Source organism: Ambystoma mexicanum, chromosome 6q, assembly GCF_040938575.1.
Source record: "Ambystoma mexicanum isolate Mex_15411 chromosome 6q, UKY_AmexF1_1, whole genome shotgun sequence".
Classification (NCBI taxonomy): Eukaryota; Metazoa; Chordata; class Amphibia; order Caudata; family Ambystomatidae; genus Ambystoma; species Ambystoma mexicanum.
The window spans coordinates 18,226,683-18,247,471 of NC_090937.1; the positions used below are offsets into that span (position 1 = coordinate 18,226,683).

The 20,789-nt window shown below is 45.4% G+C and overlaps 1 protein-coding gene across 2 annotated transcripts in view; it reads right to left on the reverse strand.

The window, feature by feature from the left end:
* The window catches only part of FRMPD1 (FERM and PDZ domain containing 1), a 1,388,071-nt gene that overhangs the window by 766,007 nt on the left and 601,275 nt on the right, over positions 1-20,789 (reverse strand). For both annotated transcript variants that reach the window (XM_069630382.1, XM_069630381.1), the window contains exon 4: positions 12,884-12,986. In XM_069630382.1, the coding sequence (XP_069486483.1) occupies positions 12,884-12,986 (103 nt within the window). The remainder of the gene's footprint in view (positions 1-12,883; positions 12,987-20,789) is intronic.

The window sequence follows — 20,789 nt, forward strand, 5'->3', positions numbered from 1 at the left end:
TGAAATCTTCGACGCATATGTGTTTCCCACTTCATTTGCCCCTTCCCCTGGGGCCCACTCGCTAATTCTCCTTCCTTTCTCCCTCACTCCTCCCATGCCACCTACTGCCCTTTCCCAACTCTTGATTGGCTGAACCTGCAGGACCCCATGACCTAGAAGCACCTTCCAACAAAGATTCCAGGACAGCCCCTATCCAAGGAGCAGGCGAGGGCTGGGATTAACAGTGCTTCCTGTTTGCCTGGCACCAAAGCCCTGTTCCTGCCACCCTCATGCCTAGCAGAAAGTTAAATAACCAGGTAAAATAAGGCCCACATTTTAGATGTACACTTCAATATGAATCGAGCACTGTCAAATAAATAAAAGCCCAAAATTAGAGGACAAATTAAGGAAACCATTCAAACAATAGAACCCAAATATTAATATTCTAATTTCAATAGAATATTCCACACCATCCTGATTCCAAATGCAATAAGAAAAAGGGTAGGCTTATGTATTTGTGAAGTACAATATCCCGGGGCTACAATATTTTGGTAGCCAGAAATTAGGGTTCAGTCATGAACCTATTCCATCCATTTAAACGTAAAGCCCACCTCAAGGTGATAGATAAATGAAATGCAAATGGTCATCCCAAATGCATGGCCAACTAGTTGAGGGTATAGAAGGGACATACAATGAGGTCAAGTCTCTCAGGCAAAAGGATTTATCGTCAAGTAACTCTGCTTTACATCACATCAAAAGCAGAACTATCAGGTGGAGTGGAGGAGTTAGTGGGATCAAACAGCAGAGTCATTTCTTAAAGTGCATTGTATACCTACATACTAAATCTGTTTGAGTGTTCTACTCAAACAGATTTAATTGCAGATCAATAGGCCCACTTTAGAAACATATTTACATATTGAAACCAAATTGATTAAATGGACTCTGAGTTCACAGTCAATGAAATAACTATATTCTATTGGTAAGTGTGAGAAATTGCCATCTGATAAGCGTGCAAAGGCCTAGCTTTTTTATTTTTATTAACAACTAGAATGATGAGGGTAATTCCATCTCCAAAATGGGTAATCTGCCAAGCTAGGAGTGGGGGTAGAGGACTCTCCGGGGACTAGCGGTGTGCCGGATCCCCTAGCCCTATTGCCCATACACCTGGGGAGCATGGAAACCGCTGAGGAGAGCGACAGCGATAGCACGTCTCTGCAATCCTCCTGTCGGGTGAGTGATGTTTTGGCAAAGGTTACAAGACTCCCGCAAGTCACACTCCTCCATGGGTTCCCACGCTTCAACCAGGTCTCGAGAGCTCTCACTGGATTCGACCGTGATAGACTCCACCTCCTGGAAGGGCGGTAAGTAGTCCCAGCAGAACACAAAAGCAATCCGCCGAGGCAATGGCAGAAAAAAATCTAAGGGACTGTGTGATTCTGTGCAAGATGGAGCTTGAGGTTCAGAAGGAATCCAGCAAAACTGCCAGTGGAGAAGGAAGGATCTCGAGAGATGGCTCCCAAGGAAAGCCTAGGCTCAACCTCCTCAAGGACTTACTCTAGCCATGTGAGAATGGGGAAGGACATTTTTGACTGGTTCAAAAAGCTAAAGTTTGATTTGGGCCTCCAGGAGTTGGAAAGAGGAGTTGTGAGCGGTTCAACAAGACCCTCAAGTGCATGATAGCTGGCTTGGAAGAGCCCCTCAGGAAAAAATGGGATATTCTCCTGCCATACCTCCTGTGCTCCTACCAGGCTGTGCCACAGAATAGTGTTGGGTTCAGTTCCTTCAAGCTCCTCTTTGGCCATCCTGTTAGGTGTCTGCTAAGTCTGGTGCGGGAAGGATGGGAGGACAATCCCTGAATGCCTTCCTATGACATAGTGCACTGTGTGCTTGGACTTGATCCAAGATGGCTAAGTACAGGGAACAGAGCACCCAAAACCTAAAGGCAAGCCAGGAGCTTGTGATGCACTGGCAAGCCAGAGTGTCAGACTATAATGCAAGGTCTAAGACAATGCCTATTGGCAGTTGACACTTCATGTAGTAATGTGTTCTTCCCGACAATATACCTCTCCAGAGTACAAAATGACAGATTGAGATGAGTATTGCCCGAAAGCTGAGTTACGCCCTGGTACACGGCTGACTGCAAAGAAAAGGCAAAATTATTAGCTTAATGAACAGAAGCGATAATTCTATGAAGGTAGTCGTTAAATAACTCACTAATATTGTAAATAATCCATATGCTAAAAGAACATTCAAATTGTTGAACCCCATGTTTGTAAAACGTATGAGTGGAATGCAAGGTATGACTGGTCCATGTAGAAGCCAATAATGTATTTTAAGATGTTTTTATGAACTAATATTAAAGTGATTTATGATTTTGTTATATTGTATTCAGTTGAAATAACTTCTTTCCCATGAGGTGTTCAGTCTGCATAATAAATAAGCAGTCTCTCTGTATCTAAACCTGTGACTTCAGAGGATCATTAGAGAGGGGTATTCAGTCTGTTTTGTACTTTTTCTCAGTCTAGGATAGCCCTGACATTCGCGGTGCTCATTCGAACCCCATCACTGGTTATGTCATATCTCAGAAACTCCACATGTGTAGCATGGAAAATACACTTCTCTAATTTGGCGTAAAGGTTGTTGTCACGCAGTTGTTGCAATACTATGGACACATGCAGAATATGTGATTCATAAAATGGTGAATAAATCAAAATATCATCCAGATAGACTATAACATAGCGATCAAGTAGATCCCTAAATGCATCGTTTATGAAGTATTGGAAGGTTGCAGGGGCATTGCATAGACCGAATGGCATGACCAGATATTCAAAAAGTCTGTTCGTAGATCAAGTTTTGTGAAGAGTACAGAGGACCCCAATTGATCCAACAGGACCGAAATGAGTGGTATGGGGTATTACTTACGGATCGTGACTGCGTTCAAGGCTCTGTAGTCTATACAAGGGCATAGATCCCCCTCTTTTTTAGGCACAAAAAAGAGAGAAGATGCAGCCGGAGAACAAGAAGGACGTATGAACCCCGAATTTAACGCCTGGTCTAGGTATTCCATAAGCACTGTGTCCTCTTTCTGTGTCAGCGAATACACCCGACCCGAGGGAATGGTTGTATGTGAACTAAATCAATAGGACAGTCATAAGGTCGGTGTGTGGGCAAAACCTCCACCCGTTTTTTGTCAAAAACATCCTTGTAAGTCTCATATTGCTTGGGCAGGGCAACAGCCATAACACCCCCAATCACAGAAGCTGAATCCAAAATCGTAGTACTTGGACCCAAGACCATCATCCCACTAGACAAACAAGCCTCCCTACAGAAGCCCAAGGGAAATTCCACAAAACCAGCACACAAGTCAATCACAGGGTTGTGTAGCTTAAGCCATGGTAAACCAAGTATAAGCTTAAATTGTGGTGCTGCAATGACATTAAACGTAATGACTTTTGTATGTCCAGAAACAAGGGTCATAGTGATGTTGACGGTATGTTTGGTTACTAGCCCCGAAAATAGCGTGGTACCGGCCACAGCATTAACCAACTCTGGCCATTCTTTGGGAACCGCTGGTATGGCATTTTCCCATATGTACTGGGCATCCACATAGTTTCCAGTAGCCCCTGAATCCAAAACCCCCTCAGCAGACCACGGTTCTCTATCAGGAAAGACAAGGGTGACAGGGACATAAAACGGTATCACACCAGTGGAGTCCTGAGTGTTTCAGCTCGACAAAGGGACTCCCTCAATTGTCGGGCTTTGGCATTTCCCTGCTTCTTGGGCTTTTTCAGACACAGTCTCAGGTACTGTTCGGAAGAACCATAATAAAAACATAGGTTGTTCTTCTTGCAGTGTTCCCCCTTCTTGGAAAACAATGAGCCACAAATAGCTCCTATCTGCATGAGCTCTGACGGTGTAGCAGTGGTAACAGTAGGAGAAAACAAGGGTACTGCTCTCTTCTCCCCCTTGCGTTCTGCCTTGCGAGCTTCTATCTGCAGAACAAGATCCACAAGCTCCGGGAACGTAGAAGGGACCACAGGTACAGTAACCAGCACGTCCTTCAATGAATCAGACGGTCCTTTGTAGAACAAGGCCCCTTTCTTTTCATCCGGCCAGCCGGTTTCAGCGACTAGCTGATTGAACTTAGCCAAATACCCGAATAAGGGTGTATCCCCCTGTTGTAAAGCAAGTAGCTGTAGATGGCCATGATCAAGGCGTCACAATCATAGAGCAGGTTACTGCCCTGTTCTAACAAGGGGTTTGCCCAGACGGTGGTGGTACCACCTAAATAGGATAGTATGAAGGCCGCCTTCGTGTTTGAGTCTGGGAACAAGGTGGGTCTGCACAAAAAGTGTAACCTGCATTGATTGATGAACGTCTGAAAAGTCTTTGGGTCAACCAAAAAACATTCAGGAGGAGCCAAAGGAAATTGCGTCACCATATACACAGGGACGTTCCCCTGTCCAAGCGGGGCACCCCCTGAAGTGGAACCAGAGGCAGAGGAAGATGCCCCTGCCCCGGACTGCAGTCCAGCCTGTAACTCGTTTATATGACATTGTGTTGCGTCATGGGCAGCACTCATGTCTGCACGTAGATCTGCCACCAATTGAACCAGAGCAGCAAAAGGATCACTAGCTGGTTCCATGGTATATCAATAGGCTTCTGAATATGTCAGACGATAATGCAAGGTCTGAGACAATACCAATTGGCAGTTGACACGTCGAGTAGTAATGTGTTCTTCCTGACAATATACCTCTCAAGAGTACAAAAGGACAGATTGAGATGAGTATTGTCCGAAAGATGAGTTACGCCCTGGTACACCGCTGGCTGCAAAGAAAAGGGAAAATTATTAGCTTAATTAACAGAAGCGATAATTCTATGAAGGTAGTAGTTAAATAACTCACTAAGGGTGTTCAGGATTCTTCTAGGTGTTTAAGGAAGAGGTCTTCTAGGTAGTGGTCTTAAGACGTGAGGGGCGTAACCCTGAAGGACACAACAAGACTAAATTACAAAATGCGAGAATACCTAATGGTACGAAGGCACAATAAAAATGGGGACAGCAACACCTTACCATAGAGTATCAGTAAGGGGCTGTAGGAGGTTCTTGGGTAACCGTCGTTCAAATTCCAGTGTTCCGCTGGTATGAAGAGGGCAAGAAATCCAAAAGCACCCTATTCCCGCCGGCACGAGGACGCCTGCAGTGGTGTCCGTGGATCTTCAAGAACAATCCCAACCTGACACCGACGAAATGAGGAACGCCTGATTCTGTAGGCAGTGCAGAAACAGTCTCTAGTCCAAGCACTGCTTGTTTCCAAACGAAAGAGTCCAAAAACGCAAGAAACCGAATCACAAGGCAAATGGAGTCCGGTGAAGAGTTCAAGGTCGGCAAAGTTCCAGGAGCAAACAGGCAAAAACAGGAAGATAAAGACAGGTCCGTATTACTTTCCGAATTCAGCACCATGATAGCATGCAGGGACAAAACCAAAGGAGCATCCAATAGACAAATCCTGAAGACAAAGCAAGGTCGAAGATACGTGGAGGCAATGAAGAAAAGAAAACTATGCAAACGCTACTGCAACAAATTCAAAAGCAACGCTCCGCCAAGTAGGTGGTGCTTATATGTATATCAGCTGACTGTCTGTACACCGCGTTGGCGTACGCAACGGAATGGGAGTTTGTGAGCGGGCTGCCAGCGGTTCCTTGACAACCCCCAACGCTCTCTAAAAGAAAGAAGATGCATTGGGGGATTGCTCCTAATGTCTCTCCTGGCACGTTGCTTTAGAATCGTGGAAACGCATTCAGGAGGTGATGTATTCACGTGAGGGTGTGCTCGAGGTGGTTTCCTGACACAGAGGAACACCAGGACAGAATAAACATCAGGCTAAATGGTCTGGATCATGGAGCCTGTCAAACCAAGTGCCTTACATAACAAGTGGACTGAACCCTATGTAGTGCTCGTAAAGATCAGTGAGGTTAATTACCTCATTGATACAAAGACCTAGAGGCAGATGCATCAGGTCTTCCATGTCAACCGGCTTAAACCCCTATACAACCTGGATGACTTTGTGATGGTTCTGGTCACCGATGACGAGACCGAGGAGGAAAGAAATCCCCTCCCGGACTTGTTGCACACAGAGCCCACTGATGGGTCACTCGAGGGAGTTCAAATCTCACAAGACCTCACTGAACAACAGCGGTGGGACTGCCAGTGGCTGCTGAATCAGTTCGCTGGGCTGTTCTCACGGACTCCTGTACTTGCAAACCAAAACCGTCAGCACCTTGGTACACGCATTAACTCAACCTCAGCAAAAGAGTCATCAGGAAACAAGAGAAGTCCTGGTGACGCTCCAGGACTGCATCTGACTTGGCAGTCCTCAAGGAACTCCGAGCAACTTGCCGACAACTGATCAACACAACAAAGGCCTCCTAATATCAGAACACCATAGCAGAAGTCGACAACAAAAGCAGAGCCCTATTAAAAGCAGTCAAGCTCTGCATCAACCCACTACCCGACCCTGCCATACCACATGCCATAAAAAAATCCACTGCTATAAAAACCTCTTTCATCATGAAAATCAGCAGATTCACCAGCACATAGACACCAGCGCTGCATCCACAGACCCACCTCACATCGTTCCTCACAAAATCTCCACACCCTGGACAACATTCAAGACACTCTCTATAAAGGACCCGGTAAAAACCCTGACAGCCCTGAAAGCCAAATCATATACAGATGACATCCTCCCAGCATTCATTCTTGAGACAATCCCTGCAGAAGCTCTCCTTCCCTCTCTGGAGATCATCAGCAGCTCCCCAACTCAAGGCACCTTCCCATCGACCCTAAAGACAGGACAAATCCTCCCTCTACTAAAGATACCCACTCTGGATCCCAACAGCCTAAGTAAGTATCACCCCATCACCCAGATAAGATTATTGAGAAAGCAGTAGCCGGGCAACTGCAGCAAGACATAGACACCAACATCTCCTCCAAACCTACCAATCTAGGTTCAGACCCAGATGCAGCATGGAAACGGCAACCATACAGGTGGTCAACGACGCCCTAAACATCCTTGGCAACAGACACCCCTGCCTCCTGATTTTACTCGACCTCTCAGTTGATTATGACACAGTAGACCACCAGGTGTTCCCAGACACCCTACATCAGCGAATGGGGATCGGCAACCTTGTCCTACACTGGTTCAAGTCCTACCTCACCAACCACCAGCAGTTTCTTCCGATGGACTCCTCTAGAATGCCAATGCTACCTATCTCCTGTGGAGTCCTGCAGGATTCCATCCTTTTTCCAGTGATCTTCAATCTATACATGAAGCCGCTGGGAGCCCTCCTAGCCACACACTACATCCACATCCACCAACACACCAACAAGACACAGCTATACCTCAATATCGACTCCGTCAAGGACATCCACAGGCTCAACCCTGCCTCTCGCTGATCCAGTCTAAAGATGTTCAGTGCATACTTGAAGCTGAACCCCTCCAAAACCGAATTTGTACTCCTCACCAACAACACCGAACATCCAGACATACAGACCTGGCTATCAACCATGAACCTTGTGGGCTTCACACCCGAGCTCACTGATTGCACCAAGTCCCTCAGGTTCCACATCGAGAAACACCTCTCCTTCAAGGCGCACATAGCTAAGAAAACTCAGACAGCTTCGTATCAGCTCTCCCTCCTGCGCAAAGTCAAGCCCTTCCTCCATCCGGACAGCTTTAGATACACTGTTCAGGCACTGCTCCTATCCCACCTGGATGGGGCCACTGCCCTCCTCAAAGGCTTTCCACTGTCCTCCCTTGTGCCCCTGAGAAGTACCCTACATGTGGCTGCACTGCTCATCAAGGGAAGTCTTTCTGTATCATCATGGAAGAAGAGACAACTGCAAGGGGAATATGCCTTGGACCTGGTGATGGATAGGGAGCAAGCGTGTACTATTATATTATATGTGTTTTCAAATAAGGTGGTGTGTGTGTGTGTTTCATTTTATGTGTCTCGAGTAATGTGTTTGAGTGTATGTCTGACAGTGCAAAGTATAGGTGGAATAATGTATCTGTGTACATGTGACTTTGTAGCTATATATCTGACCCTGGTTCCCATTTGCATGTGTGTCTTTTGTTGGTCACATTTGAGAAGAGCTTTCTGGGCAAGACAATGAAAAATGATCACAAACTTAGGGGGTCACTGAACATGGGGTGATAACAGTAAAATCATCAGTATTTGTATTTGGCAAATACATTGATTTTACTGTCGACCCAATTGAAGGTTTAATAAAATACCTTCACTGATATTCCATGGGAATACCGGCGGTGGAATATTAGGTGGACTTTTTGAAGAATATCATCTGAAGGTGGAGGTAAAGGATCCAAACTGGTCCCAAATTGTTTACATCTTACTTTTTACTGTACAGAACGGAAGCACAGGTGCCTCCCTTCAATAAAGTGAAAAAGTGTTTACAAAGGGCCATGTTGGGGGTAAGAAGGTGGACATCTGATTGCCTTCTCTCACCGCTGCACCCATATAATGCATACAATGGCCAGAATTTACACTTTTGTGCATAAAGAAAATCAACAATAGTGATATAAATCACTACTCCACATAATCCATTTTTCTCTTCACATCGATGCTGAAAATGGCTGGAAAAATGTTACAAAACTCTTTTACATTACTGCCATCAGAGGTGGTATTTCTGAAAAAGCACCAGAGGTATTCCAGAAATGCCACTTCTGCTGGTGGTAAACCTTGAGTAGGGTGGATTTTCAGAAATACAGCTGGTGGAGCTGGTAACATTCTTCAGTGGTAATAAAAAATCCACCCAACTCTGAATGACCCCCTTAGTTTGAAGTCTTCTCAAAATTAATACCTCCATATCACATCTTTCTATGGATGTTTTTCAACTGTGTCCAAATGTAAGTACCACAAACAGTCCAACAGCCATGTCTATAACCATTATATAAGTAACATCCATGGGTGCTAATGAGGGTGCTTCTAAACTCTTTGTATGAACACACTGGTGATCAAGAAATTCTCTAGCACATAAGGGAAGCATTCATACAGAATCAAACCGACGACAAACTCTAATAAGATATGGACATTTACTTCCTTGGCAAGTAGGAGTCGTGATAAGCTGCTGTGGATTGTAAAAGACAAATGGTGTGTGGGGAGCAGTGGTGCTAACATTACCATCCAGTGCCACAAAATCTGTTATTTAAATGCATACATCGCCACTGGTTGGTATGAACATGCCCCTGTAGCGTAGACGCATCTCACTCACTGTGGATGCTCAGGTGTGGGGGCTTACCAGGTACATCCACAACATTCCGGAAATCAAGACAAATGCCTCGCCCCACTTACAAAGAATCAGAGCAGGCTTTGCAGCACTCCTGTACCTTTGTGTGAGGCTAGATTCTAAAGGAGTTTGTCTTTTTCAAATATTGTTATATTTCGGAGCTCTGGCCCATAGGGCAACAGACCAGTGAGCTTGGGCGGCAATCACCCCTTTGCCCTCTTGCCAGTCCACCCCTGACTGACAGCGAGCAAGCATGAACATTGAATCCAAGACAGCGCCATCCTCAAATATCGATTCGACCCACAGATCTAGGAGGGGAACGGGAGGCTATGATATCACAGTCAGAGATCAACTGAGAGTTCAAACAAATCAATCACATTTGTTAGCTTATATTCCCACACACCTGAGAATGGTCATAGATGTGAGGTTCAAGAACCCCGGAACAGGCCCCAGAAACATGGAGGAAATTTGGCAGAAAGGTATAGTAGTCAGGAGGGAGCATAGTTTGGAGAAGGAGCATTGTGGAGGGAATGGAAGCTGAGAAGAGGATGCTGGTATGGAAGAAGCTGAGGGAGAGGAGAGGCAAGAGATAAGTATGAGGTAGTAATAGATAAGAAGGAAGAAGAAGTGGACCATCAAGAGAGGAAGGTGCTGCCAGACCCAGAGGAATCAGTGGTAGAGATACTAATGGAACAAGTGGAGAGGAGTAATAGTCTATGAGGAATGAGACAGAGAGGGGTGGTACCACAGGCTGTATGTCTGGTGGATCAATGGGATACTTGTAGGAGGTACAAGCATGTGGCAAGGTGGCAAAGAGATAACAGGAGTTCAGTGTGGGACCCGGTATTGTATCAAAGTAAATAGGAGAAACGAGGAGGGTCTTCAAGCACCAAGATCATTGCAGAAGCATGAGATGGATAGCCAGAAGGGGGTGTTGGGTGTCAGTAAGAGACCTCCTGTATCCTAGCTAGAAGCACCTCGCGCCAGTCTGGCTAATCTGCCATAGCCCACCGGGAAGCATATGAAACTAAGCTTGGTGACCTCCAGCACAACTAACCAGCTAAAGTCAATCAGGAAACCCAAGGGCCTAGGCTTGATGACTTTGAGTCTAACTAACAAGCCAAAGACCACTGGACTTAAGCTTGGTGACCTTCAGTCTCTTCTTAGTGGTTGACCAGATATGGCAACAGATGACTGCTGAAACAGGACCCCTTCGAAAAAGATGAAGGATAACCACGACTATCGGACACCTGGTGAGAAATGCATGGGACACTAACATATCCCATACTGCATGTGACCGAAAATCCCACCAAAGATTTACAGGGTGGAGTCTTGATAGTTCAGACTATTGTAATCACAGGAACCTTCTTTTGCTTCTTTTTGTTGGAACTTAAAGATGAGAACTTGATTTTGGTTTACATGTGTCGAAACCAAGGAATAAACCTCCCTGTTATTTGGTTATCAATGTTTTGGTTGTGGTAGACGAAGGACAAGGAGGGGTCCATCCAACAACCACTTCCCCTTTTCTGGTATTCCGAGGGCCAATGGCCCAAGAAGAAGAGGCCCATTGAATTGCCACCTGCAACCCAACCGCCAACCCTATGAATACCTCTATATTCTTGCTAGGCTGGATGCAAGGGATAGTGGGCATGGGGAATGGGATGGGGGTTGGAAATTGTTATTTTATAAGTCACCTATTATATACATTAATTCTGTTGTAAAATAATGTTGGCAAGAATCTTTCTTGCGGTCTATGTCTTTTCGTCCCACTTGGCGTTGTGCTATTGAGCAGCCCCTTAAAAAGCTGAGTGCACCTGTGCAGAAGTTACCCCCTCCCAAATCAAATGATTTAATGTTGTTCTGCTTCAACCTTCTTCTCAAAACATCTGGATCTTCAAGATCGATTTCCATTCTTCCCAGTAGCACAACAGGTGGCTTTGTAAGAGCTGTATGTCCTGGCTGCTTGCTATTCAGCATGACACCATTATGGTGGCTGAAAATCCAGTAGATTTCGCCTTTCCACTTTGCCACACTAAATATTTCAAGGTAGGAGACACGTGGGATAATTACTGCAAAATATAGCCCCTTCTTCTGTCATTTTGTGGCTGTTTTTTCCCGGGCACAGACCTTTTCTGAATGTGTATGTCATTTGTTCTATTACAATTAAACTGGTTAACGTCAGAGTTAAACATCTACAGGGGACTCCTACAGGGTGCAAAGAACTGGGCATTGCAGGTGCCCAACTTCTGACCCCTGTTCAAAGCATTGCACGGAAGGTTCACTACTGGGTTGTATACGAATTGTTCGTTTTACAACTGTTCGAATTACAATTGACCTTTTCACAATTGACCGAATTGTGAAGGTCAATTGTAACATATATGTGGGGGGAAACCCCCCACAACCCCCGCCCAATGCCAAACCCCCCAAAACCCCTATATATATATATATATATATATATATATATATATATATATATATATATATATATATACGGTCAATTGTGAAAAGGTCAATTGTGACCCTTTAAATTCGGTCAATTGTTAATTCGAACAATTGTAAACGAACAATTTGGGTAATACCTCACTACTGACCCTACTGTGCATACAGTACATGTATGCAACACTACTGTACCACATCCATTTACATTCGCAAACCTGGCATGGGAATTCGATGTATTGGTGTTTCTGGGAGTCCTAAGTGAACATGCCGATTTTCATGCCTTTGCTATTTCTGGAAATCTGCAAGCGTTGCTGCGGCAGCAGGGTAACGTTATAACTTGCTCGAGTCCCTGAGTAACGGTAATTGCCTCATGCGATACTACAACGAGGGGCAAGCTCTAAGACTCACCATTAATTTGTGGCTTCCGTCTTGGTAAAAGGTTACACAATTGAATTCCACAGAAAATAAAATATGAATAACATACGAAAAATGCACCAAATATGTTGATATTGTGAGGGTCCTCACGTGGGCAGTACACGTGATCCCTGTAAAATGTGAAAGAATAAGGTGTGAATATAAAATTCGTTTCTAAATTGTCAGCTACACTGTGACCAATGAATCAATTCAAAATAACTTCCATAAACGACCGCCAAACTGTCGAGAAACTCCGGGATTAATGGATGGGGCTCTCTAAGCATTTTTGAAGTACATTTTAAAGCAAGGTAAAGATATTTTGAGACCAAAACAGCCACACCATCTTATTGGAAAAAGACACCTTGCTTACACATAAAAGGACCCAAAATTCCACAAAGAACGAGTCATTCTTTTTAAATCACCACACGGAATTCTATAAAAAGCTCCCATTCCTGCATAGCTAGTTTTCTGAAGGTGAGATGTAATATTGGGGCAATGTGGCCGATAAACCTCAATGATATTACTGGTATTGATAATACCAATGCCACTATCGGAGATGAGCAGAAATATAATGAAGATTTGTTGTCCCTTTCCTATCGATTTAGAGTCCAAATGTTATCACTGATCTATGAAGACCAAGGTTATTTTTGAGCATTTAACATGTACAATTGAATTTCGTGGATGATTGAATAGTGTAACCATGTCAGAGCATTATTACTGTTCAAATAAAGAAATCCAGGAGATTACCCGATGAGATCCACCACTTGTTCAACAGACAAGTCTTCCACATCTTGATTGTGTATCTTGAGAATCTGATCTCCTGGCACAAGCTTCCCATCCGCAGGACCACCTGTTGCAAATTACAGACATGTTAGTTGATGAATCTTCTATGGCATTATCATCATTAGGCACTGTATTTGTCAAACATTTTATTTTATTGCGAACACCTCTAGAGCATAGCATTCCCTACTGCAGGGATTTCCTGATGCTGAGGAAACAAAGGGAGGCCCAACTTCTGGATACAGTCCATGCGTGTGCGGAGAAGGTCGCAGCACCAGTTTCCCTCAATATTCAGAAAAATGCTCCGCTCCCAAGATGCAACGCTCTAACTAAGGAGCTCACTGCACCCATTATCGCTAAGCGCGATCTGTTGCAAAAGCAGTTTCAACATTGAAATGAAATCCCACTCGCTCACGCTCCACCATATTCAGCCATAGGATGCATAACCTCTTCATGCACGATTGATCCCCACAGCCCTGCGCACCACCGCACACCAGGTAACCTTTGCGCAGCTCCTCCCACTAGGGCGCCCAGCCATCACAAACGCCCCACCGCCATGGAGCCTACTGCAACCATGCCCCTCCTCTGTCCCATTACATTATACTATGCCTTGTTCATCCCTCCTCCCTGGCACTCCGTGCCTGATCTCAGCAACTCATATTGCCCACCACATGCCCACCAAAACCCTCCCGCTGCTCCACTCCAATTCACGCGCGCACATGTGCATCCGACATCTCGTCCCCTCTCTACCACTTCATCCTCGAAAATCCAACCAAAACCATCCCTCATGCCTTTAACACAAAAGGACTCCATCACACCACTACACACACCCCACATCAGTAACAACACCGAATTTGCACATACTCAATGTTTTTACTCTTATAGAGCTCTCATTACACATCTTCCACACCTTCCCACAGCCCATCCACACATCCACCAAGCACTTCTCCCACCCCAGAACACTGCACATGCAACCCCCATGCGCCCCCCTGCAACCTATACACATCACCCACAGACCCTCACCACCTTCACATTGAACACTTACTAGCACCCACCTCCCCCAGCAGTCTCCAGATCAGAAACACATGACTGAGACAACACACTAATCCTTTTACAATCACTAAGTCTGCCAATCTCTCATGCATTCCAGTAAGCAACACCAGCCCCAAGCTGTATACACACCACCATTTAGAAATCACACTCTCAGCCGCCTCTTCCTCATCACATGACTCTACCACTCCCTGCACTGGTCTTGCCCGTACACACTGTCTCCGCTCCAGAAAACATTCATCCCCCCACAAAAACACCACTCCAATTTGCCAGCTGCCCCTAACCCCCCTCATCAACTCCCCACAACCCTATTGTTGCCTCACCCTCTACACCACCTCCACAGCCACCCTCCGTTCCTAAAACCTTCACCTGTGCTCTCGTTAATGCCCGCTCGATTTGCACCCATGACTCCGACATCCACGACCTCCTAATCGAACAAAATCTTGACCTTTTAGCGATAACTGAAACCTGGCTACATGATGCTTCCGGACCCCTCCTATCCCTTGCAGTACCCACTGGCTACTCCATCCTTAGAGCTGACTGGCAAGACAACCTAGGAGGCGGCGTTGCTATCATATCATAAATCAACTCTCCACCTGAGAGAATCACCTCTCCAACATCCACCAGGCTATGAAATTCTTCTGGCTAAACTCCAATCCTCCCCCCAAACTACCATAAACCTACTTCTTTACCGTCAACCCTCCCATTCTGGCACCCCAGAATCCGACATTCCCCTCCTCATCACCCCCTTCCTCAAGTCGAAAACCAAACTGATCCTCCTAGGCAACTTCAAGTTAGGTTTTAACAACCCCTCCGACCTTAAAGCATCCACCCTCACTGCTACCTTGGATGTTGAGATGAACCTCTCCCAGTTAGTCCTCACCCATGAAAAAGGTAGAACTCTTGACTGAATACTACCTTGCAACATTCCACTCCAAGTATCCCCCACTCTCCCCTTTCCCTCGTCAAATCACTCACTAATCACTTTCACCTTCACCACCTTCACTAAAAACATCCCTAGCATCAGCGAACATCTTCGCATCACCATCAGACAAAACCACAAGCTTACTGTCAAGCTTTTAGCCCCCTCCATCGGAGGTTCCCTCATCCCACCCCCTGACAACATCACACCAGAAGCCATTCTCGCATCTTACAACTCAGTACTGCTCAAAACACTAGACAAACAAGCTCCACACTAAAGCAAACATCTTCAATACTAGGCTCTCCAACGCTAGCTCCAATACCAAAGAACTCTTCAGAATCCTTACAGAGCTTGAATCCCAGCACCCCCCTTGACAACCTGCCCAAAGACAAAGCTTTGTGCACACTCATACAATCCGCCGTTGACACCAAAACACAAGGGACAAAGCTATCAACAAAAAAACACTCCTTCCACCTCCCTTCCCCCTGGTTAGGACCCCCACCACTGAAACCCCAACCCCTCCATTCCACTTCTCCAATGTCTCCCCATCAGAAGTATGTATTACCATCCAGCACCTGAAAGCATCAAATTGTGCTGGTGATACTTGCCCAGCCCATATTGTGAAAATGTGTGCTGAACCCCTTTCCCCTATTATAGCCACCTTCAAGACCAGCTCAATTGCTTCCGCTATCAAAGAAGCTTGGGTCACTGACCCCCTGAAAAAACCCACTTTAGACCCCTCCGTCCCCACTAACTATCACCCCATCACCACAGTCTTCTACGTACTCAAAGTCCTTGACCACACAGCATACCTGGAACTGCAACTACACCTCGAAAGTCACAAGTTACTGGGCACCCACCAATCTGGCTTTAGATCTAGATACAGTACTGACACTGCCCGCCTTGACTTCAAGATCCAGCTTGACCTCATCAGGGACAACCGTGAGCTTGCTATTCTTCTTCTGTTTGACCTCTCAGCAGCCTTCGACCTAGTCAATCACGAAATCCTCTGTAAACACCTCACCACCACCACTTTCCACCTCACCCCAGAAGCTACCCTCTGGATCCAATCCTTTCTTTCCGGCCGAACCACCAGAGTCTTTACAGGCCTCGAGTCAGCTGACCCCATACCTGTGTCTTATGGTGCCCCACATGGCTCTTGCCTCTCCCCCACCATCTACAACATGTATATCAAAATACTCTTTGACAAACTCGACAGTCTCAACATACCCTACACCAATTTTGCTGATGACACTCGGGTCCTCCTCCAACTGTCCGGCAACCCACGATACTGCCTCTACACTCATCAACCATGTCTTCAGCATCATACAAGCATGGATGGTGTTAGGCAGAATTACATGCAGTACCCTTTGGGAACACTACACACAATTAGGACTACAGGTGTAAACCCAATCTCACCTTTGGTATAAGTCTGTACTACACAGTTTTGTGGTAGCAGGGCTGAGCATCCAGGCTTATCTCAAGAGGATTGTGAGCAGTACAAGGTGTTGCACAAAGGACTTACAATCACAGTGGTTCAAACAAACACTTACTCAAGGTTTCTTGGTCAAACAATATTAATTTATTTACACCGTCATTTAGAAAATATTCCACTAGCAATAAACAGCTCAATATCACACTATAATACACTCCAGTACCAAACCAATACATTTCTGAACAAGTTAGCCTCCCCAGAAGTGGGAGCAAAATGGCACTTCAGTAACTTTAAATGGGAATAAAAGACACAAGTTATAAGAATTAAACACAAATACTTTCTTAGGCAGGGCAAATAGTTTCAGTTCACTATTAGAGGCATTTCTATTCAATTCAGGGCAAATCAGTCCATGATTTTGTGTATAAACTTCAGTGCAAATTATGATATGATATGATATGATATGATATTTATATTGTGCAGAGTTGATTTAAAATGCAAGCAAATAACTGTGGAAGAAATGGTTTTGCAGGCCATCTGAAAACTGGTTCCATTGTTCGTATTGTAGAACAGGCAAGAACAGAGCAGGGAAATGTAACTTTTGCATCGGTTTCTGCCGCTTTAAGCAGGCAGGTTAGTCACATGCTCAGAATTTTCCAGAGAGTTGGTTGATTGGCAAAGGGAGGTGGTTCTGCTGGAATGATGTCACTGGACGAGGCAGGCATTTCTATATTTTATGTAACCAAGATCTACATTATGGGCAGTCTTAGTTCAGAGGGTTTAAGAAGCACAGCGCAGGAGGACTGTCTCTCTCTCTCTCTCTCTCTCTCTCTCTCGGGCTGCTATGCTGGCAGTTGTCTCAGAAGAGTTTGCAGTCTCGAGCGGAGAGGCTGGCAGAAAACTTTGTGGGCTCTTTCCAAGCACAGAGGGAGTGAACCAGTTAAATAATTCTTCTGTAGGGCAATTAGACTGGGGTAATTCGCAGTCCAGAACACATGCACGATCAAGTATTATTCTTCGTGAGTTCAGTTAATTGAGGTGTGAGGGAGTGAATGATTTGTTATCAGGTAGTGTAGGGTGGCGAATATTGTTATAAATTGTCATACGTGGGTAATTCCTTTTTTTAGGTGCTGCTCTGTGCATTTTAAACATAGACAGCTGTATTCATGATTCTCCATTCATGCAATAAAACACAGGTGAAACAAGCTTATATTCTGATGAATTTAGTTGCGAGTGTCAAGGTCAGTTTTAACAGGACTTATCAAAAAAGAGAGGATTTATAGCTGGTTATGCGAAAAGCCAGCTACATCGAGGGAAGTTTTCATTAAGAAATTCAAAGCACATATTGCTGTCATGACCCTTGCCCCTGTCCCTCACTGGCAAGTCAGCCTTCCAGTTAGGGCCAGGTAAAAGGCCTTAAAACCTTATCCAAGACTCTCTTGGAGTCAGTCCTGGCACCTTTGGCGCAAGGCTCATCGCCATCATGAAGACCAACATTAGAATGGGACTATTTACTTGGGACTATTTAACTTGGGGGGGTTCAGCCAACATGGAGGCACACACATAGCTCAGTTACAGGGAACTGAGCTATCCGGTCTAGTCTTTTGGGTGTGGCAGGCCTGGGACTATTTCACCTGGACTACTTTACCTGAGACTATTTAAACCGAACCCAAACAGCAGAACATGCTTTGCATTATTCTGCTGCGGGCAGCGTAACGCTCACCGGGTCCAGTTCTTTGATGCCAGCTTACCTGAAACCAAAGACCTGCAGAGAGAGAAAGAACACTACAAAACTTACCTGGAACAGTATCCTGTCTTCCATCCATCGCTGACTTCAGTTCCACTCACCTGAAGGTACGAACTCCATCATCCGGCACCGCATGCATCCTGGAATACCATAACCTGAAAAGAGGAGAAAGAAAGACAGCATTAGTAAGCATTTACTCACGTTTCCTACTGAATGAAGAAAGCCACATAATTCTTACTTTTGTAGTCATCTCCTGGTCAGTATCATTGCTGGAACATTACAGCGCTCGGCGAGGAACATCGCAACCTGCAAGGAGAGAAAAGACACAGGTTAGCAATATAAAAGGCGAAACAGCGCTGTGCATCGCGCATTACTCACCGGACAGCATCGCGCACACCGCGCTTTCGCCTACCGGCCCATGCTCATCTTCAAACTGCATGACAAAACCAAAAAACCTTTCCATACCTAAAAGTAAAGAAGCAAGACATAATTATACGAACTAAGAGGAACATAAGAACTGCATATAAAGACTGCAAGGCAGCAAACCTACGGAGTCGCAGCAGGCCTGGATTCCCAGAGGGGGGCTTGCCCCAGTGAAGTAACTTGGTCGCTGCTCGCCCCCACATCTACGCGCCCCTGCCACGAGGAGCAGGACGGAGAATCCACCTTTTACAATATTAAGAACCATCTTTAACCAGAGGCCTTACCAAGGGACTGGGAGAGGGTTTGAGAGTGCAAATCATCCAACCAGGGCTGGGTGGCATCCCTGTGGATACCAGGTGAGCGTAACAGAACGCAAAACCTCAATAATATAATCCACCTGGGTGTCATGGAGACTTCAGAGACTGACCAGTCAGTTCAGTTGTTGGGACAATTACGCACTGAAGTACATTCAGCCAGGCAAGAAACCAACACTCTTAGGAGGGATTTGATTGTTACTAAGGAAGGTACCGATGAAATAAGTAGACAATTGCTCCAATCACAAGCAGGACAGACCCCATTGCCTTGTAACATTCCGCCAGCACCTGTACCAACTTCTTCCACCAATACAGTACAAATAACCCTTCCTGGGGCAGTTCCTTTAGCTCCACCTGAACGATTTACAGGGGACCCCAAGAAGTACGCAACATTCATGAACCAGTGTCGTCTTCATTTCCTTTGCAGACCTGGGGCTTTTTCTAACGACCAAGCGCGGGTTTCTTTTGTCTTGTCATATCTGAGTGGCAGTGCTGCGGATTGGTCAGTACCATTGGTAAGTCAGGATAACCCGTTGTTACATGACTTTGGGGGTTCCCAGATGGAAATGGAAAAACTCTTTGCTCGTCATACCCAAGGCCAAGCATTAGACAACAAACTTTTGTCACTCCGTCAAGGAAGTCAACACTTTCTTACATATATAGCAACATTTAACAGACTAGTCGTTGAAGCTGGGTGGCCTGAGGAGAAAAAGGACCACACTATTTCATCGGGGTCTATGAGGGGAACCAAGGGATGTCCTTGCTCAAGTGGTTAACCCACCTAAAGACTGTGGAGAATGCATCAACCTTGTGGTGCAATTAGATCACAGATTACAAGACCGAAAAGCAGACCGGATAAGGTTAGAAACTCGAGCTGTGTATGTCCGGTCAAAGGATAATGTTCCACGTACATTGGAAAACACGGTAGAACCCATGAAAATCGGAGGTTTATGGCCCCCTTTAACTAAAACTGAAAGAGACAAGAAAAGGCAACAGCAATTATGCTTATATTGCGGAAAATCAGGCCACTTCCTCAAAGAATGTCCAGTGAAACCACCAAGGAGAACTGTTGGAGCCACAGAGAAGGAAGATAATAACAAGGAGTCAGAAAACTACCAAGCCCGGCAAGCGTAGAGGTCCGCTTGTCGAGCGAGAAGGATGAGCCACAGACCTCACACTTTGCATTACCAGTAATTTTGATCAATCACCAACAACCATCTCAGATGCATGCTGTCGAAGCATGCATAGACAGCGGAGCAGTTGGCAATTATGTAGACCAAGATCTGGCAGCAGAGATGGGGCTTCCCTTATGCTCTATGTTGACGAGGACAGAAATAGCTTCCGGACCAGTAACCCAATGTACAGTAGCACTAACCCTACTGTGCCAGGATGGACACCGAGAATCTATTGCATTAGATCTCATCAAGGCTCTTTAGTTTCGACTAATCTTAGGGATGCCATGGTTGGTACCTCACAACCCTCTAATAGATGGGCGTGCCAAGAAGTTGGCCTTTTCCGATGATTGTGCTCGCACCTGTAATTACCAAGAAAAGGGGAAAACAGACTTATGTACATCTGCTACTCCCAGTACGACGGCGATTGTTCTAGGTGTGACTAGTACTCTACCAAATGAATACCAAGATTTTCAAGACGTGTTCCAGAAAGAACAAGCAAATACTCTACCACCGCGCAGGTCCTACGATTGTCAGATCGACCTCATACCTGGTGCACAAATTCCTTGTGGTCGAATCTATGCACTTACTAAACCAGAAAACCTCCATTTGAAATCTTATCTTGATCAGTACCTGGCAAATGGATTTATCCGCCTGTCTAAATCACCGGCAGCCAGTCCCTTATTCTTCATACCTAAGAAGGAAGGAGATTTGAGGACTTGCATCGACTATCGCGCATTAAACCAGATCACAGAAAAAAAACGTTATCCACTGCCCCTTAATCCCGAATTATTGTATCAAGTCAAAGACACC